This window comes from Macaca nemestrina, chromosome 5, assembly GCF_043159975.1.
Source record: "Macaca nemestrina isolate mMacNem1 chromosome 5, mMacNem.hap1, whole genome shotgun sequence".
Taxonomy (NCBI): Eukaryota; Metazoa; Chordata; class Mammalia; order Primates; family Cercopithecidae; genus Macaca; species Macaca nemestrina.
In genome coordinates this window covers 85,424,688-85,443,619 of record NC_092129.1, presented here as the reverse complement: position 1 = coordinate 85,443,619, position 18,932 = coordinate 85,424,688, and the positions used below count along the sequence as shown (strand labels likewise).

The 18,932-nt window shown below is 38.6% G+C and overlaps 1 protein-coding gene across 7 annotated transcripts in view; it reads right to left on the bottom strand.

Moving 5' to 3' along the window:
- The window catches only part of LOC105499065 (activating signal cointegrator 1 complex subunit 3), a 371,359-nt gene extending 357,802 nt beyond the window's left edge, over positions 1–13,557 (bottom strand). For 2 of the 7 annotated variants that reach the window (XM_011771486.3, XM_011771491.3), the window contains exons 1-2: positions 13,296–13,557; positions 242–372 (exon numbers count right to left, since the gene is read on the bottom strand). In XM_011771486.3, the coding sequence (XP_011769788.1) occupies positions 242–331 (90 nt within the window). In that variant the 5' untranslated portion in view covers positions 332–372; positions 13,296–13,557. Of the gene's footprint in view, positions 1–226; positions 373–2,054; positions 2,079–3,319; positions 3,447–5,158; positions 5,178–13,295 lie in introns of those variants that run through there. The other 5 variants (XM_011771484.3, XM_011771483.3, XM_011771485.3 and 2 more) reach the window with 5 other exon arrangements.
- Positions 13,558–18,932: the final 5,375 nt, after the last annotated feature.

Here is an 18,932-nt window from a genome sequence, read left to right as displayed (position 1 = left end):
AAAAATTAACAAAGGATTCAATTATCATAGTTCTGATTATTCCCCTTGACAATATGGTTTTAGGTGCTAAATGTAAGTATTCCCATAGGAAACAGCAGCATACACATTCTCCATCTTTGTCTCACACCAAACAAGATAAAACTTCCATGTTAAACACATAGAATAGAGAAAAAGAATGTCAAATAGTTGTCCATAGTCTATTTATAATAATGTTCAACATTTCTACCTTTAACACATCTACCTTTAAGTCAGCCACTTCTTCATTATAATTATCCTGCTTGGTGACATTTGAAAAGGAACGCAAGGCTCCTGTGAGACGAGGTAAAGCCATCTATTATTCAATCAGTGATCCATACAAGAAGAAACCTGAAACTGAAATGAAACAAGATGATATTTATCTGTTCAGAAGAGGTGGCAGAGGTAATCAAACTCAACAAATTAGCCTGTACCAGAAAAAAAAAAGAAAAAAAAAGTTAAAAAGCAATGGTAATCAACGTTGAAAAATTCTCCTGACATATTTTCTATCCATGAAGTTTTTTTGTTTGTTTTTATAAAGCATTAGCTATGGTTGGAGAAAGGAAAAAGAAACAAACATTTCCTCAAAACTGGGTTCTGTAGATTCCCAAGTACAGGCCTCAAATACTATATTACTACTGCCAATAATATTGAAAGAGATGAAACCACTTGTTCATCTTTTTCCCTAATTTTGTTTTATGCTCACAGATTTCAAATTACACCACCTTCCAGTGGTTTCCTCAGCTTGGAATGGTTTCCCATGATGTTGCTATAGCTGGCTTCACACTGAACTCTTACCTTAAAAGATGCCTCCTAAGATGGAGCCTTTCCTGACCACCCCATCTAAAACAGGTGACCCAGTCACTGTCTACCAAAGCCCAAAATTTTAATTCTCTTTATAGCATTAAGTAATATTTGACACTTTCTTGTTTATTTACTAATGCATGTGTTGTTTCACCCCACAAAAAGTAAGCTTCATGACAGAAAGACCTCTTAATTTTACTAATCTCCCCAGCATATAGACAACAGAACCAGAATATTTTTGGTACTCAATAATTATCTGTTAATGAATAAATGGAAGACAAATGAAGAAAAGGCAAAAATGGTAATAGACTCAACAACAGGCCAGAAAAGAAAACAGCTGATGAGGGGGAAGAAAATACAGGGAAAGAGAGAATTCAGATGGCCTGGTCTAATCTCCTCCTTAACAGGCTGATGACTAAACAATTTCTAGGCAAAAAGATTAATAATATTTACTATTAGGAGAGTGGTGATCTATGAAAGACTCTTGGAGGACTGTATTAGTTTAAGATTGCTTATTATAACACAACTACTATCTACAGATTTATAAGGCATGGCTCCCTGAAGAATGTCACATAAGCTATGTAAGTCTTTAAAACATCCCAGCTAGGAACGATTTTGCCCCACATGGGACATCTGGCAATATTTTAGATATTTTGGTTGTCACAACTATCAGGCAGGTGGAAGGGGACTACTGGTTTCTAGTGGATAGAGGCCAATGATGCTACTAAACATACGATACAGAGGACAGTTCCCCAACAACTAAGAATTATCTACGCCAAAATGTCCAATGTGGGAAGGAAAGAACTGGGAAAGGGAAGACAGACAGAATGTCTCAGACTATTCTCTGGTCCTGCTGTTCCTCTTGATTACTGTATTCCTGAAGTTATCAAAAAGGGTAATACTTGGAAAAATCTCCGACCTATATATTAGAATAATCAGATACAAAATACTTATCTATAATAACTATAATAGAATTTTTTAAATAATGAATAATAAAATACAAGTAGGATGATTTGAAAATGTAACTTTTAGAAATAAAAATATATACTTGTTAAATTTTAAAACAATCAACATATGGGTTAAACAATAGCTAAAAATAAAAGTGATAACCTGGAAGAGACTTGAAGAAATAACCCATGCATGATGTCACAAACAGACTAAGTACAAATAATGCAGGATAAATAAAAACAAATGGAAATATGTCAATAATCATAATAAATACAAATTAAACTTACCTCTCAAAAGACTGACAGTATGAACTGCAAAACAACAAAGAAGTAAAACACTAGGGCTACACCGAAAACATAGGAAAGGAAAGGCTGAAAGTTAAGGGATAGGATAAGATCTTCCTGCAAATAACCAAACGTAGCTGGTGGCTATATCAAAAATATCAGATCAGACAAAATTGGCTTCAAAACAACAGGTGTTCGGGAGGAATTAAAAAAAAAAACTCTCTACATAATAAGATAAAGCTCACTAAGAAGACTTAAAAGTTTTGAATTTGTATGCACTGCTAGGATAGTCTCAAAATAAAACAAATAGACCTCAAGGAGAAAGTGACAAGTCTAACATCAAAGTAAAAGTTTAAAGACCTCAATTATTGACAAGTCAAGCCAACCTTCCCTCCAAAATAAAAAATCAATAAAGATATAGAGAACCTGAAGAGTACAATTACTAAGTCTGATTAAATGAACAAATACAGAAACCTGAACTTGATTTTTAAAAATGCATATTCTTCTGAAGTACACTTGAACAGTTTCAAAAATTGTCTAGGTATACTCAGCCATAAAGCAAGTCTCAACAAATTACAAAGAATAAGTGTCATATAAGTCAGAAGTTAGTAAACTTTTATGCAAAAAGAGAGTAGTAAAAAATTTAGGTTTAGGCCAGGTGTGGTGGCTCATGCCTAATCCCCCCACTTTGGGAGGCCGAGGCGGGCAGATCAGCTGAGGTCAGGAGTTTAAGACCAACCTGGCCAACATGGCAAAACCCCATCTCTATAAAAATACAAAAATTAGTCAGGTGTGGTGGCAGGCGCCTGTAATCCCAGCTACTCAGGAGGCTGACACATGAGAATTGCTTGAACCTGGGAGGCAGAGGTAGCAGAAAGCCGAGATGGCGCCAGTGCACTCCAGCCAGGGTGATAGAGTGAGAATCCATCTCAAAAAAAACAAAAAAAAAATTAGGTTTAGCAAGCCACATGCAGTCTCTGCCATATATTCTTTCCTTTTTTAAAAAATGACACTTTAGAAGTGTAAAACCCATTCTGGGGCTCAGGGTGACCAAATCTGTTTACTGATCCCTGATAAGAGGTCACATTCTTTGAGCAAAATAGTTAAGATTACAAATCAAAAACAAAAAAATGAGGTATTAAAAACAAACATGATTGCACTACAGATCAGTAAAGAACTGGTATGAGGACAGCTGGGGAAAAAAACAGTTGGACTCTCTACATCACACTGGAAAATTTTAAACAGAGAAGTCAAATGATCCAACTTACAAATAAACTTCCAAGTTAGCTGACTTCAGATTTCAACTACCTGCTGGGAGTGAATTCAGGAAAGCATGGAAATAAGATGATTCAGGGAATCACATCTGGATTTTTCTCACACTAGATAACATACTTCCTGGAGCATGTGGAAGAAAAAAATGAAAGCAAGAGTCAGTGGACAGTACAGAGCAGAGATTCTCAAATTTTATTATATAGTGAAACTACCTGGAGGGCTTCTTGAAAAACAAACTGGCTGAGCCCTACCACCTTACTCCCTTCACCCCAATATTCCAATTCAGCAGATCAGATGGCACTGAGATGAGGTTTGAGAATTTACATTTCCAGCAAGTTTGCAGATGATGCAGCAGGTCAAGGATCGTAGTTGAGAACCACTGTCTTAGAGATGATGTCTTTTCTTCTTTTTTTTTTTTTCTTTTGAGACGGAGTCTCGCTTTGTCGCCAAGGCTGGAGTAAAGTGGCATGATCTCGGCTCACTGCAACCTCTACCTCCCAGATTCAAGCAATTCTCCTGCCTCAGCCTCCCGAGTAGCTGGGATTACAGGCGTGCGCCACCATGCCTGGCTAATTTTGGTATTTTTAGCAGAGATGGGGCTTCCATGTTGGTCAGGCTGGCTTCAAACTCCTGACCTCGTGATCCACCCGCCTCGACCTCCTAAAGTGCTAGGATTACAGGTGTGAGCCACCATGCCCAGCCAATGTCTTTTATTCTTAAATCACCATTTAATTTTGTCTCAAGCCAATAATGGCCAAGGGAGAAATTCATCTATTAAGAAATCCAGCCAGGAAATCAAGCTGGGTGGATCGCTTGAGGCCAGGAGTTTGAGACCAGCCTGGTTAACATAGTGAGACCTCCAAATCTACAAAAAAATTTTTAAAAGCCAGGCAAGTGGCATGCGCCTGTAGTCCCAGCTACTCAGGAGGCTGAGGTGGGAGAATTGCTTGAGCCTGGAAGGTCAAGGCTGCAGTGAGCCATGATCGTGCCACCGCACTCAGCCTGGGTGACAGAAATCCATGGCCTGAATTCAGTGCATAGCCTGGTTCCTACCAGCCTTTCTCAACTGGGGTCTGTAAGAGAATACAAGTCTCTTAATGAAAGTAACTTGACTTTTTCTCAGTTCTCCCAAGAATTATACAGAGTATGTATGTACGTTGTACATGTCATCCATAGAGAGGAAGTAAGGTATACAATGGATACCAAAGCATTGGGGTTTTAATTTTCTACCCACACTGAGACACTGCAAAAATGTATTCAAGATGACTAAATTTAGTCAAGTCTTTAAAGAAAGGCCCTGATAGTAAACTAAACATACTCTGCCTCAGAACCTACCTTTTACCACACAAGTTAGTGCTTTCAAAATGTAGCATCAGAACAAGAAACATGATGTATTAATACTGTGCCTCAGGCATGGTATTACAAATTAATGGGGTACTTGGGACCACTACTTTCACCATTTTTATATACATCACAGTAATGTCCTGAATCCTCTGTGCCTTTCTTTTTTAAAAAAAGTAGAAAGCGGGACTCCATTTTTATTCTAACTCACAAACCTAGCAAATCCTAACAAGATAATACACTCAACCTCTAAGAAGAGATCTAATATTAGGATTCGGTAATGAGGTCACATTGTTACAAACTACAGTAACTGAAAACTTTAAAGCTCCCTGAGATCTGAGTAGAAAAACCAAGGGGGGATCATGGCAGACAGGAGGCAGGACTAGACTGCAGCTCCCACTCTTGACAGAGCAGTGTGTGGAGTCTTGCATCGTAAACTCTTGCTCCAGAGCGACAGCAGGAATAAATCAGGAAAGCCAAGAGAACCCACAGACCTTCTGAAGAAAGCAGATTGCTCCTGCAGGACCCAGGATACACTCCAAATACTGTGCTGGCATCCATGACTGAGACCCACAGATGGTTTACATCACAGGACTCTGTGCAGACAACCCCCAGTACCAGCCCAAAGCCTGGTAGACCTGCCGAGTGGCTAAATCCAAAAGAGAGATAACAATCATTACAGCTTGGCTCTCAGGAAGCCACATCCCTAGGAAAAGGGGGATAATACTACATCAAGGGAACACCCTGTGGGACAAAATAATCTGAACAACAGCCTTGAGTCCTATACCTTCCCTCTGATAGACCCTACCCAAATGAGAAGAACCAGAAAATGAACACTGGTAATATGACAAAACATGGTTCTTTAACAGTCCCCCCCCAAAAAAATCACACTAGCTCACCAACAATGGATCCAAACCAAGAAGAAATCCCTGATTTACCTGAAAAAGAATTCAGAAGGTGAGTTATTAAGCTAATCAAGGAGGCATCAGAGAAAGGCAAAGCCCAATTTATAGAAAAAAAAAAAAAAAAGAAACAAGAAATGAAGGGAGAAATCTTCAGTGATATAGACAGCATAAATAAGAAACAAAGCTTCAGGAAACAATGGATACATTTATAGAAATGCAAAACGCTCTGGAAAGTCTCAGCAACAGAACTGAACATGCAGATCTTCAGAGCTCAAAGACAAGGTTTTGTAATTAACCCAATCCAACAAAGGCAAATAAAAAAGAATAAGAAAATATGAACAAATCCCCCAAGAGGTATGGGATTACATTAAATTACCAAACCTAAGAATAATCAGCGTTCCTGAGGAAGAAGAGAAATCTAAAAGTCTGGAAAACATATTTGGGGGATTAATCGAAGAAAATTTCCCCAGCCTTGCTAGAGACCTAGACATCCAAATACAAGAAGCTCAAAGAACACCTGGGAAATGCATCACAAAAAGATCATCACCTAGGCATACTGTCATCAGGTTATCTAAAGTTAAGATGAAGGAAAGAATCTTATGAGCTGTGAGGCAAAAGCACCAGGTAACCTATAAAGGAAAACCTATCACATTAACGGCAGATTTCTCAGCGGAAACCCTACAAGCTAGAAGGGACTGGAGCCCTATCTTCAGCCTCCTTAAACAAAACAATTATCAGCCAAGAATTTTGTATCCAGCAAAACTAAGCTTCGTAAACGAAGGGAAGGTACAGTCTTTTTCAAGCAAACAAATGCTGAGAACTTGCCACTACCAAGCCAGCACTACAAAAACTGCTAAAAAGAGCTCTAAATCTTGAAACAAATCCTGGAAACACATCAAATAAAGCTCCCGGAGATCTTATCAAAATAATCAGCATGAATTATGCTTGTCAAGGGAATGAAGCAAAGCACATTACCAGATTTGCTATTTTTATTTGATGTGTTTTCTTCCCGAGGTTGAATGACCAACACTAAAAATGTAACAGTTCATTAGCTCATTGTTACCTATAAACCATTCATACACAAATATTTGAGTTTCTCCTATCTACTAGGATCTGGGCTAGGCACCGGATGTTAATAAAGTTTACTGTTCCTCAAAACACATTGTATTTTGTACCAGGAAAAAGATTCCCTTTAAGTTGTATTTGAAATGTATAAAGGTCAAATTCAGAAAACAAATTTTAAATCTTATGTTATTCATTTACTCAGCAAATATGTATAGATCACCCACCATATATTAGATATTTTATGAGGCTCTAGAGATTAAAAAAAGAAAAACATTTTGATATGATTGCACTTGCCCTCAATGATGAGTTTACAGTATGGTTAGGAAGAAAGAAAAATAGTTGCAATAATTATGCAGCTATAACTGTAGGAAGACAGGGAAGGAGCATCTAAAGGGGTAGGAGGGCACTAGATATAAAGGAAGGAAGCTGAGCTTGAGCTGAGACTTAAAGGACCTAGACAAGGTTATTACAAGGGGTAAACTATGAGGGGGAAAGCCAAAATAACAGACTCAATTACTTTTAAAACTCCTACAGAATGTGCATTTGGAAACTGATGAAATAAGACCTAAAGATGTAAGCAGAGACCAAACAACATGTCTCAAATTAAGCACTTTTCATTCTGATAATCAGAATCACTGAAAAAATATTAACATGTTATAGAAAAATTACTCAGATTTACATGTGGTGAACTGTCAAGGTGGGGTCAAACAGGACATAGACAAACCAGTTGGAAAGGTTTTCAATAAACCAAGTGAAAGATAAAGAGGATAGAATTAAGCCAGGGAAATGCATAAAAGGATGGATTCAGGAGATCAATATACTTGGAAGACAGAATCAATGTGGAATAGGATTTAAAGAAGGAGAAAGCAGCAGGACACTCAAATTTCTGGCTTAGGAAATGTTGAAGAGTGGAGGAATCTATTATGTATAGAGGGCATCAGGAAGAGGAATGATAATTCTGTTTTGGAAAACTTTAATTATGGGCTATCAAGTGGGATATATGGTTTTGGATTTCGTATCAGAGGTCTGGGCTGGAAATCCAGAATTTCATGTTATCACTTCATCACAGTTAAAACCATGGATGAACATAATATTCGTTTAAGTCAAATATACATAAGCCCATGGACCCTCTTCCTAAGAAAACAGACATACATACATATAAACAACATTTTATACTCCATTTCAAAAGCTGCATGAATGCCCATTAATGCACTCTACTCCTAAAGGCCTCTTGGAAGTAGACAGTAGAGAATTAAGAACAGAGTTCTAAGAAAGTGATCCACAAATTGGTAGTCATATGGAAAGAGTGATATGACAAGAGAAAAGAAAGTTTCAAATGACATGATACAGTCCACTGTACTCAGCAACTCTGAGGTCCCAGATGACTAGCACACCTAGTTTCCAAAAATGGTAGAAGGTAAATCTCAGTGAATTAAAGGATAAATGCAAAGGGAGAAAATGGGGGGGAAAAAAAAAGAAAAAAAAAATCTACAAATTGGTATATGCTATTCTTTCAAGAAATTAAGAAAGAAAAGGAGAAAAAGTAAGAAATACTGAAATAGTGTGGTTTAAGAGTTTCTGAATTACAGGATAGAGTTGATCATGATTCTGTCATAATCAGGGGAGAACAAAGACAGAAGGAAAAGTTGAGCAATCAGGAGAAAGACCATGACTGATGGAGTTAGGGTCTCTGAGAATACAGGCGAGAATGACAACAGAAGCACAGGTCTAGAGAGACTTGGATAGATAAGTATGGAAGGAAAGATGAGTGGAAGTGAATATAGTTATAACATGGTTAAGCAGAGGGTGAAGGAGGAGAGAAAAACAGGGTAAAAGGGAGTTCCACCAAAATGACTCCTATTTTATTTGAGATATGCTGAGACTGTTCAAACAGGTGATGAGATGGGATTTTTTCTATTACAGAGGCAAAAGTCTGAACTTACCACCCACAATAACAGAAGAAATATTTTTCAGGTAGCAATGAATGTTCAGCTCATACTGCAAACAAAAGGTGGCAATAATCTGGCATAGGAACAAAGGTTGGTGTGAACCAGGGTTAAGGTTTTATAACACAGGGGTTGTGGGACAATGAAGCCTAAATGATGAGGGTTGTTAAGTGCTTAACTTTAGGCCTAGATGAAAGGAAAAGATGTTCAACTAGGAGGTCTTAAAGACAAATCATAACATTCATAGTTAAAATTTCTGGTAAGATCACAGTGAATAAGTATTAAGAAAAACTGGCCTGCATATCAATTTTTACCTTACTAATTTTTACTCCACATTTAATATGGTCCACTAAATGATAAATACATAAATGAAAAATTCTGTTAATAATAAATACTTAATGCCCCATAACAAATATAATTTCTAAAGGATTGAAACCCTAAAAGCCTATTTTTGTTAGAAGTACTGGCTGTGGCTATCTGAACAAATCTTTAAATTGTTAATTAAACGAAAGTACAGATAAAAAGAAAGTCTTGAAAATGTAACTGCCCTTTTTTACATTCCAAATAAGGAGAAAACTAATCTAATGGTAGCATATTTCCTTTTGGGAGATGATATTAACCAATAATTAGTGAGCTAGAATCCCAATACACACTATTCTGAAGTACTACATATAAAAATTGTAACATTTATTCTTCTTAAACCAAACCTGTGTTTCTTAACTCTAAATGGTCTAATTGCTTGATAGCAACTTTAGGAAAATACAGTTACTGTATTTTTTCATTATAAACAAATGAGAAAATCTCCAAAACAGTCAAACTATATTTCCTAATAAGTTCAGTCAACAATTAGTTACTGACAATTATGGATACTAGGGAATTATTAAAGGGACAAAAATAGTCAAAGTGATACAGTGCAGATTAAGGGATAAAACCACTGACATGAAGGAGCAGGTTGTAAATGGAGTAAAATTAGAATTTAAGATTTCAATACTTAAAATACAATCTTGTACCCACAAACCGACACCTTGAAAAAATGAACAGTGAATAAAGATTAAATAAACAGTGAATAAGAATATTTATATTTTTAAAAAATTAAGTTGTGATATTGTTAATATTAGCAAGATCAGAATTCAGAAAATAGCCACCATCGACACATATATACAATCCTCCATTATGCCATTTCAAAAGGGGTTGATTTTTCATGGTAAATCCTAAAGATAATTTTAACCTTTTATCTCTTACTTGTATTAAACCTTATTACCATCAGTTGGTTCATACAGCAGAGTCTAAGCACATTTTACTTTCTTTAATCTACCAAACACTGTAGGCCAAAAAAAGGAAGGTAGAGTCAGACAAAAACAATAATTACTAGAGATTCTGCTTACATTTCAGGTATTGAATACCTGCTCTAGAGTGAACGGCGGATGGGCAACAAGAATCTTGCTCTTTCAGTCTGTTTTAATCACCACATGCATCTCAAAATGTGAGCATCTTGCTGCATTGCATGACTCTAGTTTTTAATACTTTTTCTCTTTTTTTAAAAAACATACAAGGTGGTGACCAAACACAGACCAACTTTTTCACTGGGAGTTCATCTAAAGAAACTGTGATACATTCCAAGTCAGGATGAAAAACACAGCTGTGTAGGACGTGCTGAGAGACAGCATGTTATGCCAACCTGATGTCCTCTTAAGGGATTCTCAAAGGTAATCTTCGCTATTCACAGTTTCCACCTAACAAGTTCACTTTAGATGCTAACTCATTCTTAAGCAAGAAGCAATTGCTCTTGAATAGTTCCCAATCAAGTTAGGAAACACATCTGAAGCACGTAGAATAGAGAAAGCATGACAAAAATAATAAAATACATAAACACTTTTCACACAATACAAAATATAAAATAGTTAAAAACAAAATTTAAAACAAAATGGGGCTCTTATTCTCTAACTTATCCTCTAACTAGGTTTCCCACCCAAAGGTGGGGGAAAAAAATCCTGGACAGGCTTATAACTATAAAGCAGATTAGCCTTTATATTCAGAATATTCCCCCCAAAGTTGTGTTAATTTTACTTTTAGCACAGGATAAGGAAGGCTTTTCCTTTAAATGTCCCTGGGAAAACAAAAAAATATTTTAGCACCAGATAAGGCAAGCATAGTCAAAAATTCCAGAACATCCCACAAAGATGAAACAAGCACACCCATCACTCTCAAGAAAACATGGAACAGACCCAGCACATATTAGGCAGTATATATTACAACTCTTCACACAAAAGAAAAGGTCCAGTGGAAAAGGGCCTAGCACAGATTATGTCTGAAAGACAAATTCTCATTCCACCCTAATCCATAAGCCTCTGGAAGGCAGCCTCAAGGAATTTACACCTGCCGTCTTGTGAGAGTGGAAAAAACTCAAATTGTTTTTCCTCTGCTCTCACACCACAATTATCAACACAGAAGATGTCTGTGGCAAAATGTGTATGAGTTTCTCCCTACGCACCAAGCAAGCAATCATTTCTGCAGCAGACATTAGATAGGTGTTCTCTAATTCATTTCTGACACTATCTAGAGATACTGTCATATCCCACAGAATGAAGGCCCAGTCCCACAAGACTGCCCACCACTTCTGATGCCAATTACAAGTTCCAGACTTTTTTATCTGTACTTCTGACTGGCCAGCTATAAATTGGGGATTACATGACCCTCTCCTTGGGTTCGGTTAATTTGCTAGAGTGGTTCACAGAACTCAGGGAAACACGTTTACCAACTTATTATAAAGGATATTACAAAGGATACAGATGAAGAGATACATAGGATAGGGTAATTTATAAGGGAAGGGAATTTCCATGCAGAACTTCCAAGTACTTCCTAGGCATACCACCTCAAGGACTCTCCACATGTTCAGCTTTCAGAAGCTCTCTGAACCCTGTCATTTTGAGTTTTTATGGAGGCTTCACTACATAGGCATAATTGATTAAACCCTTTGGCCACTGGTGATCAACTTAATCTTCAGCCCCTCTCTCACCTCCCTAAGCAGTTAGGGGGTAGGGATGAAAGTCCCAACCTTCTAATAATTCCTTGATCTTTCTGGTAACCAGCTCCCATCCTGAAGCTACTAGGGGCAGCCAGTTAGCAAAGACAAAATTCTTAGTCTATTTATTAGCACACAAAAAGGCAAAATGGGGCCTGTAATCCCAGCACTTTGGGAGGCCGATACAGGGAGATTGCTTGAGCCCAGGCGTTCCAGAGATACACAGGAGATCAATCAGACCAATGTGAAGACTGGAAAGCAACTGATTTCTATCTCAAAAGAAAAAGCTTTTTATTTATTTATTTTGAGGTGGAAACTGAGGTAGAACTGTTAACTTTATATTTAAACCAGCTGTGCAAAAGAAAAACTTACTCTTCTGAACTGGCAAACCACTGGTACATATACTATCTTTTTGATCAAAGGCAATATCAAATCATGCTGTTAAAGCAAGATCATCTGCTCCTCTTTCAATGCCAGTTATATATATACATTGACAATAACTTTTTCTTTTAAAAGCTTTGGTTTGGTCAACTACACATCCATGGTATGAGAAAGAACCCTAGTCAAGATTCTCTCTTTAAGGAGGCTGCTGGATTATAGAAAGTTCATGAGCACAGAGACTGTCTCTCTCTTGCTCTCCTAGGTCTGGCCCAGCGTTTGACACATAGGAAGACTTGAATGAATGAATGAATGACAAAAAACTGTTAAGGAGGGATCAAGAAAGCTGAACCCATGAAAAATTAATTTACTCATATAAGTAAGATTATTTAGCCTAAGCTTAACAGCATCTTTAAGGATCATTTTTCTCATGCAAAACTATTATAACCATCATTAAACAAAAGAGACGACAAAAACTGGAGCACGATCCATGGTAAAACCAAAAGCTGAATTCTCAACTTTTGAGAACTCTGAGAATCAGAAAAAGGATTTCAATCTATGAAACATAAAATCTGGTGAGGAGAAAATGGCTATCAGTCTAACCTAACTTAGGGAAAGAAAGAAAACGTAACTATGAGTTTGAATGCACAAGTGACAACACATCTAACTTTTACCAAACCCTAGAATTATGCTTCTTTTAAACCAAAGAATAGCAAATACCATTAGCACACTGCATTCCACGGATAATTTATGATAAGAAACCTATTTGAAATAACTGCCCATTACTCACAAAACCTCCCTAGCACCCACATACACATTTATTTATTTCAAAATGACATTCTAGGCTCCTTGATTGCGAAATTCACCCACAATCCACCACGGTCAGCTACCTATTTACTTTTCAGTGTGTTGGAGGAAAAATACGAGGAAGATTTCTTTCTCAAAATCTACGTGAAAAAAAAACTTAGTTACCAAGGCTTTGTAACAGAAAAAAAGAAAGAAAACAAATTACCCATGCATGGGACAGGAAAAAACACCTCATTTGGTCACGTTGTGGCTTAATACTTAGACAATACGTGGATTAGGTTAAGTTTTCTATCCCATATCCCACCTACAAACTCTAGGAATGGGCGGTATTGTTGCGAGACCCCGGACTCGACCTCAAACCACCGAAAAGGATGACAGGTCTGGACTTGCCCCGGAGGTAGGAAGAGAATCTCTCGGCGGGTCGCGTAGCCAGCCCCGCCGTCCCCGCCTCCAGTCAGCTCCCCTGGCCGCGGCGACCCTTCTCGTCCTCCCACCTCCACCTCCTCACCTCTCGGCCCGGCTCACGCGTTTCCCTTCACTCTGTCAGCTCCTGCCACCGCGCCTCCTTCCCTTTCGGTTTTACTTTAACTTCCCACGCCGGGTGAGGTGCTGAGGGCAGGGCCAAAGATGCGGGCGGGCAGCTGTACCGCCGCGCCCTGTCAGCCCTCCACGCCGCGCTTGCCGGGGTCGCGCCCAGTCACAGGGAACTGCGTGCGAGGATCATCAGCCAGACAGACAGACCCACGGACCCGGCGAGGAGGGACAGAGTGGAGCGGGCGCCGGCCTACACGTCACCGCCCCGCTGCAGCGCCAACGTCGGCACGTCGACTCGTCGACTCCGGGCCCTCCGCCCCGCCCGCGTGCGCGCGTCGCCCCGCCTCCCGCCTCCAGCCTCTAGTCAGCTGGGCTCGGAGGAGCAGATGCGGAAGGTCCCGGCGGCGGCGAGGATGAGTCGCCAGGCCCAGGCGGGAGCGGCCCTGAACGGTGTGCTTTACCCTGGTTGCTCGCGCCGGGCCAGGCCTGCCATCTCGACCTCTCTGTGAGTTTTTCCCCTGCATTTACTTCAGGCTGCCGCCCTTCTCCATAAGGTAAATATGTGGAGGAAATAATTCCTATTAAAGGTAAAGGAAAAGAGAGCAATTTGAATGAAGAAACAGGTAGTTGCTATCGTCGTCTTCAGCCGAAGCTCTCTGGCTACTGGAAGTATACATGGTTCTCTGGTGTCAAGGCCTGTTTTCCATAAGCTTTCTGGATTCTCAGCTTAGTTCCCTCAAAGTGATCTCTGCAAGTCGGTCCTTGGGTCAGAAGACCTCCTCCAAAAACAGAAAGCCCGAAGATTCCCTAACTCGATTGAAAAGATAGGAAGATACGAAGAAAAACTAACCTAAAGAACTATGTGGTTTATCTGCAAAGAGTTCTAGACTAAAAGCCAACAATGCAACGATAGTATGAGTGAATGTGTTTGTTGTGGCTCTCCTCTGCCATTCCCGCTTCCTCATAAGGTAATGTGCCCCAATGCCTGGTAGAACTGTTTTGTAGAGGCAGCCAATAGTGATCCAGTTATTCTCTTTAATGGTCAGACCACCTCTGAAGTGCTGTGTTCAGCATTTGAAGAAGACCTCAATCAAGATGGCATTCTATCAGGGAGGAGCAAAATGATGAAGAGAACTCAAAAACAGGGCAAGTGAAGAAGTATTGATTAAACCTTCCAGGACTCAGTTAGAAGCGTGAAAACTACTGGACTCTCTCCAAATATGAAGTGACCTGTCATGTGAAGTTGATTTGTTTCATGTGATGCAAACTTCAGGGAACAGATTTAAGATCCTGAAAAGAAGATGCCCTTGTAGCACGACCCAAAAAGAATTTCCTACCTTAGCATGTGTGAATACTTCAACAACAGAATTTTGCTTCAGGGAGATTCTGAAGCTCACTTAATAGGGACTTGGTACAGGGGAGCCACACATCAACAGAAGAATTAGTTGATGGCTTTGTTAAAGGTATTTCCAATCTTGAGATTGCATGTGTCTTTGGTCCTGGACTTCATAGAATTTACAAGTTAGTTCATGAGAGAAGACAAATGCATCACAAAAATAAATAATGCAAGGAGGCCACTTGATAATGAGAGGTGCTGATAAGTGCTAGGAATTCACATGGCAGATTATTCTCATCACAGTTCCAGAGGCTTAAGGGAGAAGAGAAGAATCGAAAATACACTACCTAGAACTGCGCTATCCATTAGGGTAGCCACCAGCTAAATATGTCTGTTGACATTTGAAATGTGGCTTGTCCAAATTGAGACATGCAATGAGTTCAAAATGTACACCAGATTTCAAAGACTTAGAAAAGAAATGTAAAATATTGTAATTCTTACGTCGATTACATGTTGAAATTATATATAATGGATCAAATAAAATATGTTAAAATTAATTTCAACTTTATTTTTACTTTTTATGTGACTTCTAGAGAATTTTAAATTACATAGGTGGGCTTGCATCATATTTCTATTAAATAGTCCTAGCCTGGAAGGAAATTCAGTTAGCCCTCTGTATCCATGACTTCTGTATATGTCTCAACCAACTTTGGAACAAAAACAATTAGAAAATAAAAAAGAAGAAGAATGGTTATGTCTGCACTGAACATGCATAGATTCTTTTTTTCTTGTCATTATTTCCTAAACAATATGGGTATAACAACTGTTTACATAGCACTTCCCATTATATTAGATATTATAAGTAACCTAGACATGGTTTAAAGTATATGGGACAATGTGCATGGGTTATATGTAAATACTATGCCATTTTGTATAAGGACTTGAGCATCCTGGGGTTTTGGTATGTGGGAGTGTCCTGGAACCAATTCCCTGTGGACACTGAGGCATGGCCTTACTTCACTGAACTCTTAAGAACTATTTTTGTCCTCTTTATAGTCCCCGGGGTTTCCTCAATTTTTTTTTTTCAGGAGATGGGGTCTTGCTGTATTGCACAAGCTGAAGTGCACTGGCTATTCACAAGCACGATCATTGTGCACAACAGCCCTGAACTCCTGGGCTCAATGATTCTTCTGCTTCACCCTCCCAGGCAGCTAGGACTACAGGTACATGCCATCAAGCTCAGCTTCCCCAAATGTTAGTGGAAAGACAGCCTAAGGAGAATGGGCCCTGATGACAAAGAGACTGTCCAGAAAGTATGCCATGAGCAAAGCCAAGAAACAAGACTATAACTGCATTCTAGATAATGAGTAACCTATTTATCTGTAATGGAACATTGTTAATAGAAGCTAGTGACAAAGCTAAAATGTAAACAAACTATAAGGAGACACAATTTTAAATTTAAAGAATTGAGTATAATAGGCAGTCAGTGTTTGGCGGTCACAAAATGGAATTGGGAGATTATTTTGGCAATATTGGGTAGGGTGGGTTGAAAGTAGTGCATGGCTGGGAAACCAATTAAAACTCATTGCAGTGGGCTAGGCGCGGTGGCTCACACCTGTAATCCCAGTGCTTTGGGAAGCTGAGGCAGGAGGATCACTTAAAGCCAGAAGTTCAAAAGCAGCCTGGGCAACGTAGGAAGACCCCCATCTCTACAAAAAATAGAAAAAAAAAATAGCCAGACTTGATGGTACACACCTGTAGTCTTAGTTACTAAGGAGACTGAATTGGGAGGCTCTCTTGAGGCCAGGAGTTTGAGGCTACAGTGAGCTATGATCATGCCATTTAGCTCAAGCCTGGGCAACAGAGCAAGACCCCATCTCTAATTGAAAAATGAAACAAAACTCCACATTTCATTTATAAATGTATCATATGGCTGGGTGTGGTGGCTCACAGCTGTAATCCCAGCACTTTGGGAGACTGAAGCAGGTGAATTGCTTGAGCCCAGGAGTTTGAGACTAGCCTGTGCAACATGACAAAACCCTTTCTCTACCAAAAAAAAAAAAAAAAATATATATATATATATATATATATATACACACACACACACACATATATATATATATATGAAAACTAGCTGGGTGTGGTGGCATGCACCTGTAGTCCCAGCTGCTCAGGAGGCTAAGGCAGGAGGATCACTTGAGCTGGGAGGTCGAGGCTATAGTGAGCCATGATCACACCCCTGTACTGTAGCCTAGGTAACAGAGTGAAACACTGTCTTAAAAAAAAAAAAAAAAAAGTATCATACCAAAAAAAGGCTCAATATTGGATTGATTTAAATTAAATTGTAATACGTCTCTAAATTTCGAGGCATTAAAAAAGCATAATGTGAATCTGTATTGCTTGATACGGTAATATGTCTAAGATGTACAGTTGAATGAAATAGCTTGCAACACAATCTATACATAATATGAACACATTTAGGTAAAATTATATAAGTTTGTGTGTGTTTTATGTATATGTGTAACATGATCATTCTGCAAAGAGTGCCTTTAGTTATCTCAAAATTGTCTCAAGAACAGAAAATTTCAAGGTGGAAGTGTTTCCAAGCTATTTTTTGTAGCTCAACAAAATTATTCACGCTTTTGACTTTTTTCATTTCTATGTTTCATTATCTTTAGTATGTTAGCCTTTCATTCTCAGACTTGTCACTTCGTGGGTTGAGGGGATGGGCTGCCAAGTTTCAGAACCATTTCCAGCCCATCAGTCTCTGGGTACCTCCTTCAGGATGTGTGTCCACTAGGTCTGCCTAGCTCACCAGTGTGCCGTAGCCTCAGCTTCTAGGCCTTTCTTGTTGTATCTATTGTCAGTCAGTTCTTCCCTGCCCTTTTTCACCCCACCTCATCCTGCAACACCGAGTCTTAATATTCCATCTTTACTGCACTCCAGTGCAGTTCCTTCTCTGAAGCTGATGCTTAACCTTTGGGGAATGCTGATTAATAAAAGACTCAATTCTAAAATGTTTTCCTACTCTTTTAAATATGTGATATTAGAAAAGAAAAAAGTTAGATTACTACCATGGCAGACACTGTTGTTTGCCTCCTCAACCACCATTTCTTCCCTCTTTCTTAACTAATGAGGTGATTTTTTTAAAGTACCAAACAACTCAAAAAATGTGAGCTTCTCCCAAAGTAATTTCATTTCCCTTTGAATAAGAATGTTGTAGAGGTGGTCATGTGGCAAAGGGACAATCAGCTTTGGAGAATCCTGCACTATGTTTTACCCAGGTTTCAAAATATATGCTTACAATATATAAACAATTTTCTTGAATTACTGTTCAAGATGGTGAACTCAGCATATCATTTGCCTACTATCCTTTCCTACACAGTACAGAAATAAAAATGAAGAAACAGAAAAAATGAAGAATAAGTAAAGGAGTAAAGATGATGTGTGCCTGTATGCATGCACTTATGTGAGTAGAAAAAAGTAGATGATGTCAAGAAAAGCAAATGAAATTTCAAAAATATCTTGGGATACAAAGCAAATAGTAGTGATTTGACCAAAACCATAGCCTAAAAAATATAGTGGAGAAGCTACACAGGATAGGACAGAAGTAAGAATAAGGGCTGAAAATGGGGATAAAATATGGCACAATTGAATCTATCACCACACACATTTCCCTTTCTCATCCATATACACTGAGAGGAAGCAAAAGATATTAATATCTGCATCCAGATAAAAACAAAGACCAAAAATGACCCCCCAAATCTTCTCCAAATTAATTGAATAAATAGTACAGAAAAGTGAAAACTTTTAGGTTGATGACGCAGAGGAAAAACATTCTCATTCTAGCATTCAGGGCCAGCATCCTGAGAACAAGCTAATTGCTTACTCATCTAAAGTGAAACTTCATATTTGGCATTCCTGGCCCTGTCCTACCTAACCCAGCCACATATTCACAATTCCTACACAAGAGAGAAAGAGAACTGTCAGACCTCTTACCTACAAAAGGAAAAGGAAAACTGTATCAACTACCAATTATATATGTATACACACATATATATGAACAATGAAGAATTAACAGGCAAATAAGGAAAATGAGCATCATGAGAGAAAAATACAAAGAAAAACATAGAAAAACTAACTCTAAAGAAGGCAAGGAAGCATAAATAAAAGATTTTAAAGGAGCACCCCAATTAATATGGAATTCAGAACATATTATAGCTACAAGATATGAACAAGATACTCTGAAAAAGGAGCAACGATAGAGCAAAAAGA